The sequence below is a fragment of the Cryptotermes secundus genome, unplaced genomic scaffold, assembly GCF_002891405.2.
Source record: "Cryptotermes secundus unplaced genomic scaffold, Csec_1.0 scaffold590, whole genome shotgun sequence".
Taxonomy (NCBI): Eukaryota; Metazoa; Arthropoda; class Insecta; order Blattodea; family Kalotermitidae; genus Cryptotermes; species Cryptotermes secundus.
The window spans coordinates 292870-320313 of NW_019721768.1; the positions used below are offsets into that span (position 1 = coordinate 292870).

The 27444-nt window shown below is 36.6% G+C and overlaps 1 protein-coding gene across 1 annotated transcript; it reads right to left on the bottom strand.

Moving 5' to 3' along the window:
- Positions 1 to 5070: 5070 nt before the first annotated feature.
- LOC111875716 (ATP-dependent translocase ABCB1) lies at positions 5071 to 26025 on the bottom strand. The gene is made up of 16 exons (XM_033750186.1): positions 25909 to 26025; positions 24853 to 24990; positions 24130 to 24275; positions 23059 to 23206; positions 21955 to 22088; positions 20175 to 20346; positions 17944 to 18059; positions 17346 to 17517; positions 14477 to 14695; positions 12823 to 12948; positions 11942 to 12130; positions 11319 to 11567; positions 9629 to 9750; positions 8810 to 8882; positions 7486 to 7629; positions 5071 to 5166 (listed from the first exon to the last, which is right to left on the bottom strand). The coding sequence occupies exons 1-16, from the start codon at positions 26023 to 26025 to the stop codon at positions 5071 to 5073; spliced, it is 2361 nt and encodes a 786-aa protein (XP_033606077.1).
- Between the last annotated feature and the right edge of the window lie 1419 nt (positions 26026 to 27444).

The following is a 27444-nucleotide window of genomic DNA, read 5'->3' on the forward strand; positions in this document are numbered from 1 at the left end:
TGTGTGTGAATAAGAAGATCCATTGGATAGGCATTGGTTGGATAAGGGTTAACTCTACTGACATGTTTTGTGTCTCACCATACCAAAATTTGCATGTGCAGTTGCAGTGGCTAAGTAACATAACCTTACTTACATCATTAGCAGGTTGCATGAGTCTGTGGCGCTTCTGTCGGTGTTGCTCAACTGTCCTTATCTTGAGATGGAATGCTATAGCAATGGCAGGAAACACTAGCAATAACACCATTTCCATTTTCCATCCATGCAGGAAGGCAGCTACCATGGCTGCTAGCAGACTAACACCAGCCCCAGTTATTTCGCAGATTCGCGACGTTGTGGCCTTAAATGACGACAGATTTGAAATATTCCCAAAGTTGAAAGTGTTAAGGTTACTGTCATATGAAGGAGAACCAATCCATTCTTTCGTTTTGATTTATTTAACATTTTTCAATTTGCTTGTCATCAGTAGTACAAATTGATAGGACAGATAGTGAATAATGAATCAGGAAGGATGTGGAAGGTAGCAGTCCCAGTCTTATTTTTAAGGTAATATCTCAGTATTTGTCTGGAGGGACTGGAAAGACAGGAAAACAACAAAAAAAAAACAGGATAACCTGTCTCTGTGCTGAGATTTGATCCCTGGACCTCTTGAAGATGAAACAAGACTGCTAACTATGTGATTGAAATATTCAGTATGATTAGTCTTATTTATGTCTTTTCTCTTAGGTGGTTTTGCTAAACTTCATTCTGAGGTAATCAGCTTGTTAAATAAACTAATCTAAGGCAGAACTTATCACTACTATAATCTAAAATTTGTTACTGACATTTTCTCCACTCCAGATATAATGATTGTCAAGCACAGCAGGTACACTGTTAGATTCTGGCCAGAACTGTATATCATGACATTCTTGTAGTTTCCATTAGACCCTTACTGAATTACTGCATTTCAATTTTCCTTGCATCATTGTGGTTATTCTCATAACTCCCATTTATTATTAACATCAGTATTCAATACACTGTAATTAATATGAGACAGTGTGATTACTCTTATTGTTCTGGCAGATGTCTGCTGTATTGAGGGTTGTTGACAGGGTGAGGATACAGGTACGCTATGAAGTGAACATGCTTCTATGTAGCTTTTTAGTTGATCTATCACAGCAACTCACTTATAATAAACAAACAACTGAAGGCACAAATATATTGATGAAATAAGTTCTGTTTACTAATAACAAATGCACAGACTATGTTAAGGTTTAAATGCTAATTTTAACTGTAAGTCTAAGAATGGAAATAAATTGCAGACTTACTTAATTTAATAATCAATCCAGTATATTTTATAATATTGTAATCTTGAAAAAGGTTGTACAAGATGGGACTATCTGCAATGGATCCACTGTAAACAAGCAGCCCAATAACTTACATTGACACATTTTAATGTTTTAAATGCCCAGTGATGATCACATATGACTGAAACATGTAGCATATATTGTTAGTAAATACAAAGTGGTTTCATCAATAAATTCATGCCTTCAGTTGTTTATTTACAAGTGAGTTGTGATAGATGGACTAAAAAATACACAGTAGTTGACATACACAATAGGACGCAAAACACACATATAAAGTGAACATGCTGATTACTGGATCTCCTTGTTAGATGTTTTCAGATTATCCTTTTGTATTTAAATTCCATTTCAGCTCACTATGGGAATGAAAGGTCTCTTCTTAGGATTCATGAACATGATGACTGGATTGGCTGCGTGAATAGTTCATCCATAGTGACAGTTGTTAAAGCATTCCAGACTTCTGCATATGTATTTGACAAGGAGATGGGGCTGTCCATTAACTGATAATGGTTCTATAAAAATACATTTTTTAAACTCATAATGAGTCTCTCATGTAGGAAGGGGAAGAACAGGAAGAATTATAATGTGGCCTCTTTGTATACCACATCACACCTACTGTTTGTAGATACATGAAAACTAGGGTGAGGTCCCCCCCCCCAACTCATGTGGAAGAGTTGAATGATCTGTAAAACATAAGGATTATTAGGTTTCTGGCTTTTCACTGTCATATAGTGTTGCAAACAGAACACAGTATTTTGGAAACCTTACCGATGAAAGAGATTAGCTCTTTCCAATATGCCCAGCTAAGTAGGTGCCTTTTCATTTTTTCACTTGAGAATATAAAATGGACCCAAGTTCTGTAACATTTTATTCTCTTTGGAAAATCAGACGATGAACTGAGTCCAGAACCCAGTGATCCTGAGTATAATGTATCATCATCGGAACTCTTTATAATTGACTCATAACATGCAAGTTTGCACTGTCTAGAAAACTCACTGTACAACAAATTTGAGGACTGGGTCCTTGATCCAAGATTTGATTCAGAATTCCTCAAAATGCATGAAATATTAATCTTAATAGTGTGCATCCTATTGTGTGTCATAAATAAGATATACAAAAGTATATTATGTATGCAGTCTACACAAAAATATTCTTTATTTAAAAACAAAGAAGACACTACTGTTGTGTCTGTAAAAGCATAATAAAAGCAAACGTTGATACAGTAGTGTCTTCTTTGTTTTTTAAATACAGAATAGTGTTGTGTAGACGGCATACCTTATATACTTTTGTATATCTTATGAAATATTAATGTTCAGTTGATTTACTTCTTACATTTTTCAGTCAGTTTAATGGGATTTCAGTTAACATAATGACACGTGTTATAATACCTACCATTCTAACTGATGGCAGATTTTGGAAAAGCTGTGTGTGGATATGTTGCAGTTTATTTCTGTTTATGTCCATTTCCCTTTCAGCTTGAAGCAGCAAGGCAGAAAATGTCTCAGTACGCAATCTGTTTAACATTTTCTCAATGCATGTTGCCGTGGTCACTGACTGCAGCAAAATGAATACTGTATGAAAAATTATTACGTTTTACATATTATAGTTTAGTGGAATTTCTTACATCGTTTTATTTGATGTATGGTTATAGTGCTTTAGAATGCAAGACAGTAATTTCATGTCTGGGACCCGCTTATCCAGTAGATATTGAGCTTAGGCAGCAGAGTGTGAAGTTGACCACTCGCCTCCACCAAATGCTGAGGTTAAGCTGTGTCTTTATCAGTGCAGCAGAGATTTGAGACACTAATAGTCTCTCACTTGGTCAAGGAATTCCCCTTATGGAACTTAGAGATTCTTTACCTCATCCACAAGGGCCTGCCAGTGGTCCTCATCCAGAACGAATTGAATCCACTCCACATTCTTGTACCCAGTTCCTGTAAGATCCCTTGTCATTCTTCCATCTATGCCTGGTCTCCAAAGTGATTCCTTTTCAGGTTTTCAGATTATAATTTTGTATATTTTCCTTTCTTGCATGTACATTCCCCACCTGTTCTTTCCTCAGTGATTTTGTTAATCTAACATTTAGTGAAGAGTTCAAATTACAAACCTCATTATGCATTTCCCCCCCATCTTCCTGTTACTTCCTGTCCCCTAAGTCCAGATATTCTCAGTATCATGATTTCAAGGAGCTGAAATATCTCAGTCAGTATAGTGACTAGGCCACAGACAAGATGGCTGAAAAGATGGGGATCAATTCCCAGCAGAAGCAAGAGATTTTCTCTTCTCCATAATGTCTAGGCTGGTTCTGGGGCCCACCTAGTCTCCTATACAGTTGGCACCAGGTGCTGTTATATAATCTTTTTCATCTTTTTTTGCATGTTGCAAGTTGAAAGAACTAGGATTGGGAAACAAACAATATCTCTAATTTAATGTACAGAAAAATAGTCAGAAACTATGTAAACCCAGAAGTGTTATGCAGTTCTAAAATGAATCTATGATGTGAACATATCCATCATTGCCAGGCTTTACTTAGTGTGATACTGTGTTACCTGTATCCAGGAAGTGAAGCCCAGAAGAACAGCAAGAATCAAAACTGTGTAGCCCCACAGTTGGGATGTTCTAGGGAGCTCTTCTCTCGGCTGCCATTAAAAAGTGAACAATTTAATTGACAGAGACAAATTGTAGTGAAATAATTGTTTGCTTGAAATGCGTGTGAGCGTAGTCTAGAAAACTTGTATGAAATAAGAAAGCTAGAACTTGCATTCATATACAGGTCTGCAGAAACAGGAAATGGATGGAGTAACGCAGAAGTTAGATTTATAGCATGAAGTTCATCTCATGGGGAAAGTACAAGTACCAAGTCTGTGGAGGACATACAGGTGTTGGACAAAATAATAGAAACATTACAAGTACTGAAGAAAGCAGTCTTCTGGGATGTGGTGTTAACTGACGTTTCAGAGGAACATATCGCCTCCATCTTCAGGGTAGAAGAAAAAATAAGAAAATCTGCAAGCGAAAAGACAGTGAGAACAGGTGCAAGCAGACTAATGTTGGAATAAACTCAGCTCTATGAGAGCAAGAAAGGAAGGGGACAGCTCTACATGGGAAATCAGTGGTGAGGGAGAGGGGAAGGGTCTGGGGCAGGAGCAAGGTTAGAGCAGGTATATATTGTGTCAAGGGAGAAAGGCAAGGTTAATGGGAGGCCACTAACCCTTAAGTTGGGGGGGGGGGTTTGCTATGTGAGTTGGTTGTGGACAGTGGCCTTGTGGATCTGGCATCATGCCCCAGGGTGATTTTTTAGGGAACAGATGAGAGGCTTCCATGACTTGCTGTTCTCGCTGTTTCTGCGCTTGTGGATTTGCTTCTTTTTCCTTCTACCCTGAAGATGGAGGTGAAACGTCAGTTAACACCACATCTACACGGTGCCACATCCCAGAAGACTGCTTTCTTCATAGTCACCACTGTGAAAACCTCAAATCTTACATTACAAGTACTGTACACATTTCTGTATTTATATGGTGGTGGACCAACTTTGTCTTCAGTACAACTGCATTCCTTCTTGGAATAGACTTATACAAGTTTTGAACAGTCTTCAGCGGAATTTTATACCATTCTCCTTGAAGAACATCTTCAAGTTGCTTTAAAGAAGTTGGAGGTGGGAATCTGTTCCTCACTGTGGTCATCAAAACTGACCAGAGTGGTTTAATGATGTTCAGACATGGTGCTTGTGCTAGTCGGGGAAGATGTTGAAGTTCACCTTCATGCTCTTATAACCATGACCGAACAGTTCCAGCTGTGTGAATTGGAGCATTGTCTTCTTGGAAAACTGCATCATTGTTCAGAAATAACATCTGGATCATGGGATGTCTCTGACTACCCAACCTGTCCATATACTCTCTTACAGTATTCAGCCATGAAGGGTAATATTGGGACCAACAGAATACTGTACCATGATATTGCTGCCAAACCCATCACAGAACATGCCCTGTGTTTCACTGTTGGAACAGTGTAATAATCAGGACACAATCATTTACACATCTGAGCATTACTTTTAGTAATCAGAGGTTCAGCAATTGCAGCCCTACTGAGGATGTTGAATTTGTGAAGCTCACATCAGACAGTTTTTGTGGAAACAGATGAATATTCAGTTCTTCTGTATCTTGTGCTTCAGTAGTTCTGTGATCTTTTGAAAGATTCCTTCTCAGGGTACAACAATCTCTTTCTATCAGTGTTGATTTTAGCCCACTGTCCTCTTCAATGATGTTGTCTTTGCATTATACCAACATAACCTTAGAAACTGTCGCACTTGATACATCTAATCATGTGGCATTTTTGTCACAGATTCTCCAGCTAAATGCACACCAATGATCTGTCCTGCTTCAAAATCGGACAAATCTCACATTTTCCAATTCTTTCACATGGACTGTCACTCAACACACACACTAATGCACTGATATGAGCACTACAGAGCATAAACAAATTAAAGGGCATTCAGTGTTGCCAACTGAAGTTCTTTCAGTGTAGCCAACACAAATTCTATTCTTCAATTTCTTAATGTTTTCATCATTTTGTCCACCTCCTGTAGATATAAATGTAATTATATTTTGGAGTTATTTGAGAGATGGGACTTAAAATGTCTTAATTTAATTTTTTAAAATGAACCCTCAGTTGCTTTGGCAAGTTTAACTCAAGCTAATGCATCTAAATTGCATTTGAGTGGTACCCGACAGACATAATGCTCTAAGCCTAATCTTTTAGTATGAAATAAACCTTATTCCTTATTTCATAAGGAAAGGGCTAAAATAATTCATGTTTACTAGGAGACAGTGTAACTCTCAATTCCATCAGTACAACAATATTTCTTTTGATCAACAAGTCATCAGGTGTTCACAGATATGGAATATAGATGAACAGTTTTCTACATGAATATAACAGCATCTAAGAATAATGCAACAAATATTTAAAAAACTTCAAGCAAGCCTATGGTTCCACTTGCATTTAAATCTCTACATGCGTGCACTCTTACTTTTAGTGTGAGGTATTCAGGGTATCTGTAAACTTATAAATATTTGCGCTAATTATCAAATTATATGGAGTTGCTCAGCTGGTGAGGAAATGTATTGCCATGTTGATGAGAGAACCTCACAGAATCTTATCCCTCACTCACTCACTCACTCATTCATTCATGGAGCTGAGCCCTTCATGAGAAGCCACCATTTTTGCAGCTACTCAGAACTTCCAAGCATTTTATGGAACCCGAAGGTTCATTACCATGTTCGCAAGAGCCCTCCACTGGTCCCTATCCTGAACTAGATCAGTCTGATCCATACCATACCATCCTATCTCTCTAAGATCCCTTTTAATATTGTTCACCTACCCATGCCTTGGTCTACCCAGTGGTCTCTTTCCAGCTGGCTTTCCCACCAATATCCTATATGCATTCCTCCTTTCCCCATTCGTGTCACATGCCCTGCCCATCTCATCCTCCTTGACTTAATAATTCTAATTATACTTGGAAAAGAGTACAAGTTATGAAATCCTCAATCAGATTCACGTCCATATTCCTTATTTCTGTAAGACATACAAGTATTTTAATATTTTCCATCATTTAAAATACAAGATAAAAATAATGAAATTTTCTGAACATAACTTAAATAACAAGTAGTCTGACAATGTAGTTCAGATGTTCTTTGTCTGCACCCTGAACATTGTCAGTGAGGAGATAATGATAACAACAAGGCTCACAAATAGCAGTAGAACAGATTTGTGAACATCTGAATGTGCTCTGGAATAAATCTGTTGTTTCTGAAACTTATCGTCAAGGACTGCTGTGATAAGTCATAGATTTGCCCATAGCTATAGTGTGGGTAAGTATCTGTTGGTCTGATGGAGCCAAGTTAAACGTAAGAAATATATATTTGCCAATTTATATCATTTATCACACCAGTCCCTGATATTAGAGACATTCAGTCTCTGAAATGTCTCAAGTTTTATTCGATATTGATGTTATCGAAGAAAGCTTTGTTGGATTTAGTTTCCATAATAACTTCAGATTTTCTAACATGATCTGAGTCAGTATTATCATAGGGTAAATGAAATTACTAATTACAAAACATTGTACTTTTTTGTTGAAGTTAAAACGTACCACAAAAATATCTCCAAACAAATGGGCAAATGCTGGCAGTCCCAGTCCTGTACAGATATTACCCAGCATACAGAATATTAACAGTAGCCAGTCTGGTGAGTAGAGGCATAACATGGAACATTTGGTGCTACTGGTTAGAGCATCCTGGAACAGGGCAAAATGTACATGTGGAGTAAAACATTTGTCAGCATGGTATAATTAGCTAGATAAAGGGGGGTCCTGATGAAGCTTACTGTGTCTTCTGAAATTCATATATTCTGCACTGTTGCACGAGTATGTCAGAGGAACCTGCAGCCTCCATCTTTATAATATACATGGGTAGGGTGAGGATGCAGTTAGGCATGTTACAAGGAAGGTGCTTACTCAGGTCAATGGAAGGTGCAGTATGAGTGGTGAGCAGGAAATGTGTCAGAACTACACAGATCTTTTCCAGGTCCCAGTATCATTCATCACAGGAGGGAGATGGAACTGTGAGGAAGAAACAAAGGTGATCATTCGGATAGCCAGCATCTCATCTTAAGACCCTAGTTCTTCAGGGGTCATTTTAATCTTATTGTTTTTCTATGGGTTATGTCCTGTTATTTTACTTATATTTTCCTGAAGTGGGGAGTTGGTGAGCAATGCCCCTTATATCAGAGGTTTCCAGTTATAATGATCAGGATCAAAACATTTGAGGTTTTTATGATGATGGTGATGATGATAATGATGACTTTGAAGGTTACTGTCATCTCAGATGTGATGTGACACCATGTAGTTTGGTAAATTTGTCCCCAGCTACACAGCATCATATCCCAGAATATTTTAATCTTCAAGACCGAAGATTATCATTTTTTAACTACATATATATTTGTAACTGAACAATTGAACAATTGCTTCGCAATTACTGTCAGTTTCATTAGTCTTGTCACATAATTTTGATTTAATGGCATGGGAAATAATTTTTCATGCATGTCAATACATGGAAGTCACCTGAACTGCTGATATTGTTTCCTTAACTGGCAGGTCCTAATTAGCTGTGTTCTCTAGACAGCCTCATATTCCGTGGATATTTTACGTTCATTCTCTGAGATTTAAGATAGCTGGCCAAGTATATTCCTTCATAACCAGGTGATTACAAGTGTGTGTTCATTTGACTAAAATGGTATGATTCTTTTGCGTCTAACCGCCATACCATGTGGGGAACATGGAAGCAAGACTCTGTGAATTCTTAGGTTTCATTGCCAGATGTAGTGTTCATTTTCTTACTCTGACTGCTGTTGCCTCTGCTCTGAATAAAAAGTCAGCTGTGTAGTTTAACTTGCTTAACCAACATTAAATTAATTACCCGTTCTGCCAGCTGCAGTGAAAGAACAAATTCTGACGTCTTCCTGTGTTTTCTGTCTGCGCTGTTTTGTTGCCTGAAAAACAAATAATGAATCTATAACTAGCTACTACAAAAAGATTTTCATATGACTTTAATCATAGCTATAGACTCATAACTGGTATAACGAGGTACATATAACTGTGTACTGAGTCTTCTTCTTGTATAAGATTACCATATGTATATCACAACACAAACCAATTATTCACAAATTCCAAACATACGTTTTGATTCACCAAACAGCAGAAATGCAATTTATTTTTAGTCCATGGATTTTAAACTTGTGTCTGTGAGTATATTTGTATGTATTTTTATTCAGTTCATGGGCTGAAGCCTAGAGCACACAATTTTCAGCGTTTAAATATAAAAATGAATCTCATTCCAGCAAAGGTGATGCTGGGGATACCAGATTTGCCATGACATTTGATGTAAAAGGTATATTTGTTGCAGGCAAAATTGAGTTTCAGAATCACAGACATTCAGATCTTTATTATGAGTATTCAGGATGGTTCAACTATCACACCTTGAACGTGTGAAGACAAAAAGTAAACAAGTGATGTTTAACGCAGGAGAGGGATACATTTGTTTTATGCTTCCCAGTATGTACCTGAAAACTTTTTCAAATATAAAATAGTTAGCAATAGAATATTCAAAGGTGTATTAATTATCACACAAAAATTGAAGAACCTATACTGATGAATTTGTTCAAACATTATGTGAATATACACGTGTAAATATGACACTAAATATGGAGGTTATCAGTGCATGTCAGCACATACGTACATAGTGTCCTTAGCTATATTGATGTCCTCTTTGTCTCTCTCCTGTGTTTTGACCCAACTGTGGTACACTTGACAACTGGCCATGAGTTCTGTGTGGGACCCAGATTCACATAGCGTTCCATTCTGTATGTAGCAAAGTCACGTTAAAAAAGAGTTCCTTTCCTTAACTAATTAAGTATTATGCCATAAAGGCGTATGTGGGAATGGATATTTAGATCCACATTTTCTTGACCTTGGCACTAGTTTGAGGTGAGTGGTCAGGTTCATGCCCCAGTTGCTTTATCCCCCATGGAAAGAGCCCCTTGTATCTGTTGGATAGGAGGTTGGGTGGGCCGCAGAGCTGGTCTGGATGATTTGGAGAACAGAACATTTTTTACTCTATGTGGACTTGAACTCTGACCCCTCAGTCAGTCTCTATACTGACTACACTATCTCGACTCCAGCAGAGTCACATTAGTAATGTCAAATATTGGTCACAGAGTATAAATATATATAAATATCTGGGATGTGATGCTGTGTAGTCTGGCAGATAAATACCAACACAGAGAGTCTAAACGTAGAAGCAGCAGGTTCCTTCAAGACATTGGTACCTGCGTAGCAGACTGCATGGCATCACATTTCAAAAGACCATAACTTAATACTTACCAGTGTCAGAACCTCAGAGAGCAGAGCCCTCTGTGCTACCTGCTTCATGCTGGTTTCTTGTTTGGTTTAGTTTCTTTGACCCTGGAGATGGAGGTGACTTATTCCTCTGAAACGTCAGTTGGTTTTCAACAGACTACATCACATTATATCCAAGAAGGAAGAACTATTCATTGTCCAAAAAATCTTATGTAATTTCCTTTCAAGTTGTAGGTTATATGGGAGCAAGGATAGCTCAGTTGTCATAGGGACTCGGCTATGGGAATGTTAGCCACTGAGTCAGAGTTCAATTCCTGACAGGAGCAAGAGATTTCTCTATAATGTAGAGACGTTTTTGGGGGTCAGTCAGCCTCCTATACAGTAGGTACCAGGGACTGTTTCCCCAGGGTCAAAGTGGCAAGGCATAAAGCTGACCACTCATGTCTATCTAATGCTAAGGTTAAGAATGGTGAAGCTATATTTGTACCTCTACTTACCCATAGGGAAACCCTTATTTAAGGTTTTTTTGCGAAGCAGTAGATTTGAACACTAAACTGAGGAAAACTATGAACGGGGATAATTTATCACTGAACTTATTGATTTGGGATCTTTGCAATTGAACACTAAACATAGTTCTACTATTTTTTTTTTCTCATGGTTATTCTGAGCCCGTGTAAGACCAGCTTTTGAAACGTTTCTTAACTTCCTTGAAATCTGTTAATGGTGGATACATTTCTTACATTCTTACAGATAAACAATGAAAATAACTGGGGCCTTTCATTTATTATATAACTATCCTAAGGGAAGCACAAAGCATGCTTCAGATAGTAGTAATACTAGTGGATTTATAAGTGCATCGGCTGCCAAAGCTGTTCACACTGCTTGAGATCAAAGCAAGACCCTATACATATACATGCCATAGTTCAGGGGAAAGTGGTAATTTTGTATTGTTAGTTCAGAAGATTATTGCTCACATTACCTGTACTCATATCCAAGCTTTTGGGTAGTTTATTGTGCCACAAACAATCACTATATGTTCTTATAATTGGTGCAATCTTCATGTTGATTACCTGTAATACGTGGATAATGTTGGCATGCTGGATGATGGGAAGCTTTTGAGACAAGATAATGTTAGTATGACCTGCCATAACTTCACGTAAAGTTTCAATCAATATTCGGTTGTACTGAGTATCCATAACATGATTTGATGTGATGTCATCAATTATGAATATCTTGGGATCACGCAATGCAGCCCGTGCCAAGGCCATGCGTTGTTTCAGGTCTGCTGAAAACTGCTCCCCAACCAGTGTATCATATCCCTGCAGGAAATGAGATGATACAACATGTTCTGATAAGTTAAATTAGCATTAGAAGAAATCTACATAGCTTCAGATAGTGTTTTTAATGAACACAGTAACAGCATTAAATAAGGGAACATAAGATCTAGGACCACATATGGCCTCTGGTTCTTGTAGTGAATACTGTTAGTCTATTGGCATCTTCTCTTTTATGAAGTTCACAGAATATGCTATGTTATCATTGATTGATATTTCTATAAGCCTGTGATCATCTGCATGTTATAACCTCATCTACTCACATATATAGAACTAAATTATTTTATGTTTATAATATGTAGGTCTGTAATCTTTCTAGTCTCTATTGTTAATACTAGCAGAAGTAGCAAAAGCCATACCAGAGGAAGACCTGGAATATAGCCATGGACACCAACGTTTACTGCCACTTGAACCATTTGACTGAACTGTACATTCTTCTGACCAAGTTGAATGTTATCAAGTACAGACAGACAAGTGTAGAGCTCTGGATCAAAACTTATAACAGCAATTACACTTCGAGGGCAGCCCAGGGTTCCATCAAATAGTACCTACAATGTCAGCAAGTGGAAGGTTCAGATTGCACATTACTTCTATAGGCAATAATCACCAACTGTATCATAAATTTATGTGAGGATGCTTTTGTTCTGTGGACTATAAACAAATGGGGGAGAAATCATACTGTCCTTGAAGTTGCTATATTTTCATTCACCTGGAGGAACTCAGAAAACAAATCTTCAGTTAGGATAGACAGCACCCTGGCTGACTGTAGAAAAGCCTGGGGGAATGACCAACGCTGATTAAAAGGAAATTGTTACAATGTAGGCTCATGAAGTTCCTGCATATACTATTGGGAATGATAGTTATGACATCTTAAGGCATTAGAAATAGCCTATTCAAAAAGAGGTGCTCTGGACCTAAGCAGACACTGTCTAGCCCTGTTTCTAGCTATGCTCCTGTGACCTCTTTATTGACAAGTTCTGTACCTTGAACAAAATACTAATGTTCTCCTGCCATCTGTTTCTATATTGACTCTTGTTTATGGTCCTTTGAAAGAGGTCCACCAAAGTTCTGGGATTGCATGGCCTGTAAATGTTATACAAACTTACATCTCTGCAGTTGCATATTATATCTTCTCTTGAGCTGTGGGTCATAAATATTTCTTTTATATTATCAGAATGTTAGAAAAGTATTATTTTAGAAAAATCTGTTATTAATTATCTTAATTATGAAAGCACAGTACCTCCCCTGCTGTAGGTTTGTAAAACCCTAACAACAAATCCATCACAGTAGTTGGAATTCTTCCACTGACATCCATAAATGCAACACTTTGACCTTCCCCAATTTCAAAGTTCACATTGTGCAACATCTGAAATGAAAAATTTGTTACATCTTGTATTAATTTCTTTACAGTTTATGACATTCACCTGTACATTTAAAAATAATTTTGAGGGAACCTGTTGTTCATGCTCTTGGGCTGTTGTGTTGACAGTAATGAATCTCTGTCCTTCTTCTACTAAGAATTTCTTAACTAGTTGAGCAACTGTTAGTTTTTCGAGAACTATTCAGTGTAGTTAGCTTAATTAGTCATGCTTTCTCTCTATAATAGGACCTTGAGCTGCATTTTCTTCATATTTCCTTCTTATTGTAGATCCCAGCATCCTGCTGCATTTGAAAATGTCAGCTTTTTCACAGTAGCAGGTACATTTTCACCACCTTTCTGCAACTCTGTTCTTACCCATATATTCCATTGTCTTCCAGTTAACTTATGTGTTTTGATTCCATTTATTGAATTGAATTTAATTTATTTACATTCTATAAATCCTAAGCAGGTTAGTACCTTTGGATACAGAANGCATTGTCTTCCAGTTAACTTATGTGTTTTGACTCCATAAATAAGAAGTGTATACTACAAGTATGATAAGTAATTAGATTTTCTTTCTATGTTGTTATCTTAGTTTTTAATTTTGCAGTTTTCCAGACAGCACCACTATGAAACAAATGTATGCAGTATGGATAAGCATGACTTTATAAAGAGGAGTGTCTTACTCTTTTGCATGAATCTGTGTCCCCAAAGAAACTCATATAATCTGTACTTAATGGCAGTCTCTCAGAAGTGTCAATGGAGTGAAATCTGTTTCCCTCCACTAGTGTCAATTTATGTGTATTCCCACTTAACTTTGTTACAGATTTAACATCATGTCCATGCCCAGATTGTGCAATTGTTCCCCAAATGCACAGTTTATATAGCTTGTAGAAATGAATATATTCTGAACATGTAACTCTCATAAAGGTTGTTCATAGAGTTTATTATTTAACAAAGATATTTTTAACTCTTACTTCTGTTTTTGAAAAGAATTAATTACATTATGTCCAGTAATTTTGGATACATTGTTTACAAAGAAAAAAATGCTGTATGTTGGAGGTCATGTTTCCTCATTGGTCTATACATGACCTGGTATCAACATCTAAACTGTTAGACAGAATTTTTTTAATATTAAATACTGGGAATTCTCACCAAAAGTGGGCATGTTATATTGATCCATAATTAAGCCTAGTTCACATCCAGTAAATTGTTCCACAGATTTTAGTTGAAATTTAATGTGGTAAACTTCCACCAATAATTGTCAAGTAAGCGCAGTTTTCAGCCATATTGATCCATAATAAGGCCCAGACTGCATGAGGCCATAAATGGAACTTTCCATATATCCCAAAAACCCTCCCACAGGTTTTGTTGAAATTCAATATATGAGAGTTCCAGTAATGTGCATTTTGTTATTCCTACTTTTAAGGCAGCTTAATTTACTTCAAAGAATGCCATTGTTAATTTTGTGTTCTACACTTTCCAATCTTATATTTAAGTAATTTAAATAAAGGAATGAATTGTTACACTGTACCTGTTTCTTAGAATCAAGTGGATAACTGAAACTGACATCTTTGAATTGTACTTTCCCAGTGATTTCAGTTTTATTGGTAAGTTCTGTTCCCTTTTCTGCAGAAGCATTGTCAATGATAACTGTGAGAGCAGCAGCAGACTGAGTGGCTGACATTACAGCAGCACCAAGTGGCAGGATCTTGTTTATTGATAACATTCCGCCAATCACACTGAAAAACACCTGCAGCCATTAAAGTTAAAGATATCATTAGGAACTTGTGACATAAATGCTAGAAATGGAAAGGACATCTTCAAACAGTCACAGTTATCAACACAACAATCTTTTTCTCAAGCTTTCAGTTATATATCAGTTGTATAAGGTTACATAGAGTTAGATGGGGGATGTTGAAATAAGTTGGAATGAGGTAGGAAGTTATAATATACTTTAAAATGTTATCCTGGTATGTCCTGTAGAGACTAAGGAAAACTGAAACATTTCATGGCAACAAGAATGAATGAAGAAAATCAGGCATGGGGTTTAGCACTTCACAGTATACTCATAGAGGCTAACATAGTAAATGTTCCTTTAATGAGAAATATTCCCTTTCTTACATTAACCTAAACCTGCTTAGTAAACAACTCCCTTTCTCCATATCATATCATGTGATCAGTTTGGTACATTTCAAAAGCTTTAGTTTTATTTTTCTGTTTTGTTATGGTGAATAGCTAATATTGATTTTACAAATCAGTATTAAATTGTATTAAATTTATGAATGAACAGATGCTCTGAAATGAAGAAAAATAACTTGTTCCAAATAGTGCAAGTAAGAATTTTGAGAATCATAAATTATAAGTGAAAGTGAAATATAATGAAAAATTTACTAGTGTGGATGAATTACATGAGGTTCTGTTGTCTGTATCTCACCAGAGTTTCTAAAGATTTTGTATCCATAATTGTTAGTACACTTCTTAATAGAAAGAAAATCTGTTGCATTAGTTATGAGCTAACAGTCAGTATGGTGACTAGGCTATGGGCGAGATGTTCAAGGAATCATGCTTAGTACCCAGTAGGAGCAAGATATTTTCTCTTCTCCATGGTGTCTAGACTGGTGATGTGGCTGACCCAGCTTCCTGTCATACTTCCTTGCAAGTAAAGTGGCCAGAGTGTGAAGCTGACTGCAAACTTCCATCTAGTGCCAAGCTTAAGAATGCATACAGCTATACTTGCATTCTCCCATTTCTTCATGGCATGATGCATAATTAAGCAGAGCAACAAATTTACCTTTTAATTGGTTGTTTTAGAAATCATAAGTAATGGTCCCATACCACTGCCACTCTTTCAAATATTTGTAATGAATTAAATATATTAGTGGGTAATTATATTTTACTTGGTGGCTGGATGACGTAACAAGGACCCTGAGAGCGTTATGAGCAGGGCCCGGATATTGATGACATGTCATCTTTTTTTCCTTGTATCCTATGTGATGCTCTTAAATATATAAATCTCAGATATGAGCTGCTGGTTACAGAAATGTAAATTTTATAGGTAATTTTTTGTAATTTTTTACATTTTTAGGTTTAAGGTAATTTTTTCATTTTGGGGGTAATTTTTTGGTAAATTTTTGGCCATTTTAGGGAATTTTTCTTCATATGTTCTCTGAAATGTGAATAACATGGAAGTGAAATGTTCCTTCTTTTCTCCTTTAGGTCATTTTTATGGATTTTTTCAATCATTTTTTTAAATATTTTCAGGTCGTCAAAATCTGGGCCCTGCATATTACATTTTTGGGTCATATTTTATGTCATTTTTCTGGATTTTATAGGTCATTTTTTAAATATTTTCAGGTCATCAAAATCCGGGCCCTGCTTATGAGGAATAGTCTGTGTTTATAAAATTGTTAATTAGCCCTCATTGTATATGTACTGAAATACAAGAAAGTACATTATTAATATTTTATTCAGATAGGATATCCCAAACTTCTATTTGTGCTCTGAAGGTGTAAATAGCCACAGCCAGATCTGGAGTTGGTCCTACATAACTTCCTCATGTCTAGCTCTGGATATATTAATTCACACTGTAAATATTGTGATTATGTGATGTGTTATTAGGTGATTATAGTACAGTGAACACTCCATTATCTGGCATGAATGGGGAATTGGATATAGTAATTTTATGAGGAAAACTATGAAACCCCAATTTTCATGCAATGTTTACCTTTTTCCAGTCTTTTACATATTCAGTCTTCTGTTTCTAGGTACAAACAACATATTTTGGTTTAGTTCTCGCATGGCAGTCCTCTTAGGTGACAGAGGGGATTGATGGGTGTAAGATGTTATATATAATGTAACAAACAAACAAACAAAAAAAAAACTCCATGGCTTTAGTCCGCAAGCGAACCAGGAACTCTGACCACTAGACCACAGAGGTGGTCAATATACTGTAACATGATCACAAATTGAACTAGCCTGCAATCATGAGTCATTGTGACTACAATGACACCTATATGATGATGACATGCAGCCCTGCTAGTGGTGGCTTGGAGAACTATTGCCTGGCAAGTGAACATTTGCATGCTGAAAATTTATTTTTTAAATAACTATAAAAATGGTAAATTTTCGAAACTTTTGCTCTTTGCGTGAGAATTCTAGATGTTTTCATACTGACTAAAGGAGATTTTACTGTACTCTTTGTAAGTATGCCTTATATGAGGTATTAATGAATGGGCCAAAATGACCTTTTCTTACTCTAATATAGCCCTGCATATCTGTACACTGCATTTCTAATGTCCTCTCAATACTTATAAGCATACTAACAAAGAATAATGTGAAAATGAGTGATAATGTTGTAATCAGAGACTTCTGATGGTAAATGCACTGTATGCTGTACTTACTGTGGCCACTGCTCCAGGTGCTAGGCACCCCATTTCTATCAGTTTCCAATTTTGCCACAGAGCTACAGCCAATACAGCATTTGCTACCAGGTACACAACCAACATGCCACTGATAATACTGTAGTATCTCTTCAAAGTGGCCTTCTGACTTTGCTGAATTGCTTCTTTGTAACTGAAGACATAATTGAATGTTGATATGAATAAACAGCAAAACCCACATTTGAAGTTCGTTTGGGAGGGAATGGATTTGAACGCTAAACTGAGGAGAATCTTAAGAAGAGGAAATTTAACATCATTTAATGAACTGAATTCACTATAATTGGAACTTAAATTAAAAGAAAATCTTAGATCATGAAGCATTAAATGGGAATTCCATTGTGTTTCATTATTTTGTGACATTATGTCAGCTTCTGAGGTTATGTAGTGGCAGACAAGATGTTATGAGATGACTGTGTAAATGGAAAATCCCTCCTTGTTAAATCAATGCAAATTATGGTTTGAGAAATCTTTTTCAGACTTATGTTGTGCAAAATTATTATATCTTGTGGGCATATTTGCTTTACTTAAACTGAACATTTAAACTTCATATTATATTTACCAGTTAAGCTCCACTGCTGTTCCATCTGTGTCATCACCAGGTTGGAAATTTGACAGAATTTCTTCTGCTATCTGACCAGCTTCATGATATCTTTTTGATGTCAAATGCAAGTAAACCTGAAGTGAAGAACAGTCATCATTGCCGAAATATGTGGTAGGGAAAACAGGAATAGAAACTACTATTTTCATTGCATCTTCATGTATCATATGGTGATAGGAAACAAACTTAGGAGAAGAGCCATTTTTATGTCAAAAAGCAACAAATCTGGCTCAGAATCCAACCATTGCGAGTACGTTGTTATTGTTATTAACCTTGTGAGAGACATGCTGCTTCCTTCTGCATACATCCTGAAGACACTGTAAATATTGTGGCATGTAGACTTCTTGCTGGATAACAGTCACAAAACAGCGCACATTGCTAGGAGAGCAGATTCTTAATAAACAGGGTTACACTCTCCATTTCTGGGTAACAACTCAGTAAACTCTTGAGGCAATGGACACAAACGCAACAATAGAAGAACAGTGTTTTCTATGTGGTCCATGCCAAGAAGTTATAACCAGGACAGTTTGGAGCAGTGAGTTGAGTTCTGCAATTGAGGCTGAGAACAGGTGGGATATTCGCCAGACAGTAATGACATAAGCACAGAAGCTGAAAATTCTCAATTGTTAAGACTCATTACCAGGAAACAACTAGTGAAAGCAAACAGAACACCAGCGGACAACGGAAGCGGAAAAATCTCCATTGCTAAGATTCTTACCAGGCAATGTCTAGTGAAGACATTGCAGAGAAATTGCCATTGTGGAGAACTGTTACCAAGTAGTGACTAGTGGAAATGATTGAGAAGACTTAATGTGAAGTGATTTCTAGAGTGGAGACCAGCAATAATATTATAATTATTTGTAGTTATGACCTATAAGTGGTCAGTAAATCTATTCACCAATCCAAACCCTGTCTATAGTCACTAATACACGTGACAATGTGAACAAAGCCAAGTGCACTGTAACTGTGAACACTGGCATGTCAAACTACATATTCATCTGCAGTGCACAGGAACTGGGTGTGTAGGGCAAGTGCTTGTTCCCTTCAAAGGGCTCAGATATTTGTAATCTGACATACAGTCTTAAAATTAATTAATGAAAAATGATTCTGTATAAAAGTTTTGAAGTTCCTAGCAGGTGCCATGGTGCCCATTATTGACACGTTTCTGACCTCTGCTGTGTGTCATACAAGGTACAGCTGATTTCTGGTTCCAGTTGTAAGGCTTTGTGGGTTTTTATACTGTACAGCTATGAAACATATAATACAAGATCATGGAAGCATTTTTCATTAACTACCTCTGTGGAGCAGAGTCCTCCTTGATGTTATAGTCAAGAAATTCCCTGCCTTCGAAGCTAAAAAGTTCACTATCATATTTACAAGAATTTGCTCCTGATTCCTATCCTGAGCAGTATCTATTCCAGATCCTCATGTATTATATCTTTAAGATCGTATTAATATTATCTTCTGTATGTACCTAGGTCTTCTGAGTAGGGGGTTTCCAACTAAAATCTGTATGGACTTCTCAATTCATGCATGCTACTGTATATTTTCTGACCATGTCATCCATTTTAATTTTACTGTAATAAGATTTATGAATAGTATAAATTTGGAAGTTCCTAATTATAAATTGTTCTCAATCCTTCTGATATTTCCTCCTCTGTAGTTCAAATATCCTTTTCAGTACAATGTCCTCAAACTTGTTTTATATTTGCATTTAAATAAGTTAGTAAGTTATATGAATGTAGCACGAATGGGGGAGATGAGGAATGCCTATAGGATATTGGTGAGAAAGCCAGAAGGAAAGAGACCACTGGGAAGACCAAGGCATAGGTGGATGGACAATATTAAAACGGATCTTAGAGAGATAGGCTTGGATGGTATTGATTGGATTATTCTGGCTCAGGATAGGGACCAGTGGAGGTCTCTTGTGAACACGATAATGAACCTTCGGGTTCCATAAAATGCTGGGAAATTCTTGAGTAGCTGCAGATTTGGCGGCTCCTCCAGAAGGGCTCAGCGCCATGAGTGAGTAAGTAAGTAAGTAAGTAAGTTCAATGGTACAGTAGGCCAGAAGTGGCTTCAGTACAAGGGACTTGGTACCACCCCACTAGCAATAAAAAAATAGTTATAAAAAGGAAGATTAGGAGAGTGGTCTGTCTTGTCATAACCCATAAGCAGTTCATGATACGTACCTTGTCCAGAAGATGTGGAGCCACTAAACACTGAAAAAACAATGGAAGTATGAAGATAGTTAGGCGCCAGTTGACAATGAAAGCAATGATGAAACCTGATGCACATGTAGCAGAGTATTGTAGTAACATCCCTGCTCTGGCACCAGTCCCGTGATGAATCTGATCCACATGGCTGGAAGTACAGTACCCATATGTTACTCAACATGAACGTGATCGAACTACATAATTTTTTTGTGCTTGCATACTCATTACTGGCCTACGTAAAGTTTTTAATGATATTCTTTAGCTCTGTGAGAGGAAAGTAAGAGTGACCACGCCAGCTGTGTCCTCCCAGTTGCACGAATTTATGAACGATATTGTCTCCATAAGTGTATAACACAAAACAAATGCCCACCTATATTTAGAAAATAATTTTCATTTTCATTAAAATGTTTATTAAAATTCTTGAAGTGAAAAATAAAGTTATTTTTCTTAAGTTTGGTTACTAAATTATCTTAGATGTACATTAAAGGTCTTGAAAGGGGAGAGAAACAGAAGCAGGATGTCTTTTTAATTTCAAATTTAGTACAATAAAAGGTAAAGTTATCCCTGTAACAGGCCACGGAGGTCCATAAGGTTGTGAAATGCTGAGGCTCCCACATTTTCTCTATACAAATCAGCTCAGGTTGTTGGCTGCCCTTTACCCCCAAGAAGATTCCTAGTACTCATTTCTGTTAGAGGTTGAGTCGACCCCCGGGCCATAGCGCAGCTGGAAGTATTAGGTCAATCGAAAAATCCAGTGACCTCCTCAGGAATCGAACCCATGACCTTCTAGCTTGTAGCATAGTGCTTTAACCAACTAAACTACTGGGTGCACCCAGATTAGTGGAGTGGTTGAATGAATTTTAACAGGTGAACAAATGATTAAACAATTAAAGAAAAGAATGCCTGTCTTGTGTGTATGTGTCGTCACATAGCTACTCTGATTTTCATTAAACATTTCGTTTTATTAAGCTTACTGATGAAGACAGTGAACTAGCAAGGTGTACTCTGCAGAAAGTAAGAGTGAATGGCATGTGACTGCACTGTTTTATTAACTTACCTTCCGTAATGGTTTGAAAATCATATGGAAGAGAGAAAATGTCTGTGACAGGAAACTGCAATACTGCCAGATTGACTTTGGCTGTAATTTAAAGTAGTAAGGTGATATAATAAAGTTGTCATGTGCTTAGCTAATTAAGCACTACACCATAAAGGCATATGGGAGAGTTGATGTACAGAACCATATTTTCTTGACCTCGGCACTACCCGGATGTGAGTGGTCAGCTTCACGCCTCGGACACTTTACCCCAAGGGATAGGACGTTGGGTAGACCCCACAGCTGGTCTGGAGAGGAGAATATTCTTGACCCTACCGGGATTCGAACTCCAACCCCTCTGTTGTCCAGCCCATAGCCAGTCACTATACCAACTATGTTATCGCAGCTCATAAGGTGATATAATGTTTTCCTTAAGATAAGTGGGATGGAGCTATATCTCATTTCACCTGATTTGAAGAAGAGGTGTTTATTGATGTGTGTGGCTGTTGTGTTGACAGCAATGATTCCATAAATCAAATTTTTATTTTTCATAGTAGCAATGTTATAAATGGAAGTTTCTGACTAAAAAATTTGTCTAATTTTAAAATAGAAATCACATGAAATCACACTAAAGCAAAATTCCTATAAATTGAAATTGCTTACAGCAAAATTTGCATAACTTGGAAGATGTGTTTGTAAATAAATTACAATCATGAACCATACCTGATGAGCTGTGAAGCAAGATCCTTATCTTTGTGACAGTCATACCAGGCCATATTTTGCCAAAGAAGCTGGCAGAATAGATCTTGTAGCAAACAATGCAGCTGTCGACTGCTACACAATTCCCAGCAAAATGGCTGCAATTAGAAATCAAATTAGAAGGAACGTTAATGAGAACAGATGGTTACCATGTGCATCTGGTTAGCCCAGAAACTAACCTACAGGTTAAGCTGCTAAGAATAAAAATCTCTAAGTATACTTAACACCAGATAGCAATGGCTTGATATATTTGGATAATATTAGCCAAACAGAAGTACCACATTGCGTGTTTGTCTAATTAAAGTTTTAGATATATTTTATTAAATATAGTAAAACCCATTAAAAGGGTTCTTGCTTAAAATAATTTCCTTTGCAGTAACTTTGTATATGAAAAACTGCCTCTAACTCTTGAATGATATTAGCAGATGTCCTCTTCAAAAATATATATTCAGAAATTTGTGAATGTTATCTAGTCTGATTTCTAAATGCGCAGTTCTTATTAACTATTTACAATGTATATTACTTGAAATGATGTAATTCCTGCTAGAAACAAGACAATAAGTCACTGCAAATAAGGTGACAACTGATGACTAATGGAAGGGACAGTGAGTTATAGTGTAAAGTTATGATGCCAAAATCTTTCCCCCAGGCTTTTGCAGCAGAAATTTAATATATGACATTGAGAATAAACCACCTGAAACAAAGCTTTCTGTTTCAGCAAACATGTTACATTGTCTGTCTTCATGACCAATTATGGTTCTCAAAAATCTTTCAATCATCTTTTCTCAAAGGTGTGGTCATCTCCTGTTTATCACCTGGCTATTTGGTTCCATCCAATTATATCTTCACTTTCTACTGCCAGATATACTCGTATATATATATAAGAGCTACTAAAATCCCCCAAGTTATTGTTTCTGAAGATGGCATTTTCCAAATAAATGGAAAACTTTCAACATTCTTCACAGTTTGTTTCTGAAAGCTGAAATTCTAAAAAACTAAATGCATCTGTCTAGTCTGTAGAGATTAAGTCTACAGCTTAAAATCCAGAGAGGCAGTAAACTCATGTACATTATCATTCTGACAAACTGCAATGAAATTGACAGTGTAAAACTTCACCTGCAGGAAAGCTGCTACAAGAACAGTGATGCCTAGAATAGCAGACAGTAATGACAGCAGATCTTCAAATTCTTCCTGTGATATGGAGCCAGGCTCAGAACTGCAACAGACATAATAATGTGACAACATTTGTCTTATTTGTAGCTGTATTTTGCGTGGAAATGTTACAGTTTAAGAGAAACTTATTATAGCTGGCATTTAAAATATGAGTGAATTGTGTATGTTCACTGTCCATGGAAAATTATTATAAAATACTCAGATATGTTCATCCATGTCCAACAGTAAAATGTTTAACATGTCCCACCACAAAAGAAATTAATGTCATCCTTTCAGATCAAATATCTAATTATCATATTTCTCAGTAGGACTAAACTAAAAAAGGTAAATTTCCTGCAAAGGAAGGAATAATGTTAACTATGTGTAAATGGGACTTGAGCATATAAGAACACCAAAAGGGGCATTTCTAAAGCAGTAACTTCTGTAAAGGTCTCACTATAGTCCTGTGATGAATTATCAAGTTTTTTGGAAATGTTACCAATTTTAAAGCAGATCATTATGGTTTTTGTCAGAGTCTAACCATAATTTTGCTGTACTGTTTAAATTCACTGTATCCTGAGGCTTTCAGAACATGTAATGAAAATGTCTCATCCACCACCATGACAAGAAAACTGAGGCACAGTGGGAATCTAATTAAGTGACTAGTGAGCAGGTAACTCAGGCATCAGATTCCTCTAAAACATTAGTACCAAACCACCAATTTGCATGGTATTACATCCCAAAATTCTAATGCCGGTACTCACTACTGTGAGGACCTCATGTCTCAGAAATATTTCAAGCTATTCAAAGGAAACTTTTAATTAAGGGTCCTTTTACCACCAAACTTCATTTTATTTATACAAGTTTTCACAGTGCCTGAATATTTTTAGAACTTTTGCAGTATCCACAGTGGAATTTCTGTTTTATTAATGATCGAAATGGTTCATATCATAGATTACAAATTTCATGCATATTTTCATAAGCTACCTGAAGATATCTAGAAGTTGTTGTGGGTTGACAAATCCAGATGATGTGTTCTGCAGTAAGTTTTCTATAGACAGTTCTTCATAGCTGTCTGTTTCCTCATCATATTGTGAGAGGTAACTGAGAGAAGAGTTGGAACTGTTACATCTCTGAAACAAAATTTTATTTCATTAAAGTGTACATTAATAGTTTATTAAAAGTAAAGTTGCCTGTGTTCCTAAGCATTGTGTCATGAAGATGTGAGAGAGTAGAGGTAAACATAGCATTATTAACTTTAGCAATAGGGAGTACATTTTGTGACCTGGCAGTTTTACTTCAAGTGCCTGTTGGGTAGGGAGCTGGATGGAGTGGTGAAGAAAGAAATCTCTACCCACACTGGGATTAAAATATCAGTTGTCCAGCCTATAGCCAGTCACTGTTCAGCTATTCTGGTTAATAGTGTTAGGTGTGTAAAACTGCCAGGGTTGTAGTTTGTTGATGAGATGGTCATGAGAGAACAGTAGAGGTGAGACAACAGTTCTTCAAGTACTAGTTATGAAGATCATTATCTTCTGGGATATGACACTATGTAGTCCGGTACATATTCAATATTTTGGAGGCAGCATGTTCACCAAGAATGCCTGCAACTCTCAAATAGGTCTCGTCCCAGAAAACAGTAATCTTCTTAACAGTGAACGGTTGCATATGTGGCACAGCAAGAAAATCAGTTGCTCCATCCATACAGACCTGTTCAGCTTGTGAGAGCAGGATGTCAGTCATATGTCCCAGTATCAGAGTGATGAGGGGAAAGCAGATACCATGAATAAATGCAAAGCATGTTCCAACACATAACAGCAGCCAGTCTCCCCCTCTTAGGGAATGAAACTGTGGACACACAAGGAACAAGATAAGTGCTATAACTCCTGTCTAAACCAAAGATATTTTTATCAACACTCTGCTTGGCCCTATGGTACATGATCTTCCCAGAAAAGTTTATAGTTTCTTTTTATTCTTGGAGTGGGATGAGTGGGATGATGCTGTGTCAGATAGTACTGCTTCCACAAACTGCCAATTTTATCAGCCTACATAACAGCTGAGCTAATGGAGCATTGGTGGAATGATAATTTACAGGGCCAAATGGAAATTCTTGGAAAAAATGCTCCCCCAGTGCCATTTTATTCACCATAAATCCCACATTGACTGTCCTGGGATTGAATCTGGGCCTCCACAATGAGAAGTCAAAAACAATTGTCTGAGCTATGGCAGAAGTTAATAGTTACTTTGCTAGTAACATTTCTCATGTTTTTTTTTTTTAATCTGAAGGCTCAATACCTTGTTCTCAGTAACTCATCTCTGGATTTTAAGCTGATGCAGTTCAATCCAGCCCACACCCTCATGCCCTATTTCTCTAAGATTGTTTGTTCTATGCCTAGGTCTCTCAACTGATTTCATCCCTTGAAGGTTCTGGCTGAGATTTTGTATGTATTGAGTGGCCACATGCATGCTACATGCCCTGCCAATCTCATCCTTCTTGGTCTAATAGCAACTTGAAGAGTGCAGATTGTGAAGCTTTTCAACACTGCATGTAATTTGTTAAATAATGCCAAATTTTACCCTGTGCTTTATTTCCACATAAAAGGTTTAATAAATTTTCTAAAATAGAGATAATCTTGTATTTCCATTCTTTACTTCTTTCAATTATTTCTTGTGTCATTCAGTTTTGATTTTGAAGTGTCTCACATATCCACAGTGTTTAAAATAAGTTTTGAATCTCTGTTGGCAACAGGGATCATGTAAGCCTACCAGTAAATTTTGTCCCCTTAAATATCTGAACTCAGAACTTGTGCTCTTTTCTCCAGGGTGGTGTAGAGGGATCAATTCTGGTGTAGGTGCATTAAGTGAATCTTCTGAATCCACCATCTTGCAGTTTGATATCAAGTTTTGGATAGATCCTGCAAATAACAGACATCAGTATCAATATTTTCATTTTGTGTGTTAGAGAAGGCAATACCAAAATGCAGCATCAGTAAAATATCAGTAAATTTAGGATATTAAATAATTTATACTTGATGATTTTAATCATATCTAGACACTTTAAAAAATATGATATTCTGCTATTGAACAAATAAGCCTACAGTTCAATATTATAGTCTTCTGGGCTGTAAAATGATGTAGTTAAGAAATATTAATATTTTAGAAGAAGGTACTGCCTTGATCTGTAGAGTAGAGGAATAATTATTTCTCGGCATCTATGTACCAAACTAAATTACGTCACATTTCAGAAAATACAATCTTAATACTCGCTGCCGTGAGAACCTCAATTTTGAAATAAAGTTTGTTATGAATATGTCTAGTGTCCATTCTACAATATTATTATAGTAATTTTTTTGCAAACTGGCTTACATATGGAGACACAGCCCACCTTAAAAACACAGTGATAGTCTCAGCTATAGACATCAGATAATATCCAGGGAAATCCATACAGCATGATACCAAACCATGTCACCAACTTTTAGAAATACTTTATGTTTATTCAATTGGAAGAAATTATTTCAGAATTGCCAGTTCCAACCGGAGTTGAGCTGAATACACTTTATACATAGCAGGAGGTAACCTCTACATCACAACAGTTATTGTGTTCATTAAGGAAGTAATTACAAAGAATTTTTCTATGAATCTAATAAGATAGTTCATGGATTATAGGAAAATTACCCCACACCTGGTGTTATGAGAAATATGGCTTCAACAGAAAAATTTCCATTGAAGAAATGAAGCGCATGAGAAGAGGAACAGGTTACCTAATTACCTTGCTGGGAAGGAGCAGTAGTGTGGAAAGACAGAATGACAGTATATACATTCTGGTCAACAATTATAAATAACAAACAAACTCCGTCGTTTTAGTCCACAAGTGAACTATACCGACTGAGCGACTCCAGCTTGTCGGAGAATTAAAAATTATAAATAAGAATATTAAATATATATAATATTCCTATAATGTTTTGTGTGTACAACTGACAAATAATGATAATTTAATAAAGTGTTTTGAACAAATAATAATTTTTTAAATATGTTTAAAGAATTCTAATTTCATTAAAAGGCATATACCAGGTTTGGTTCTGATGGCATCACATTAGTTGTCTCTAAAAATATGTCAACAGCCTTAAGCCAGTTTATAGCCTTTGCTGGCAGGCGCACCAGTTTTTACAGGAGCCTTCATTTTCCTGATTTGAGCATTGTGGGGCCCCCAGATGCTTCTGATTCTTACATAACGTTTGAAATTTGCCGATATTTCGTATTTTTAAAGGGACTTTCTCAGCTTTATTCCTTACTAGCCCTTCT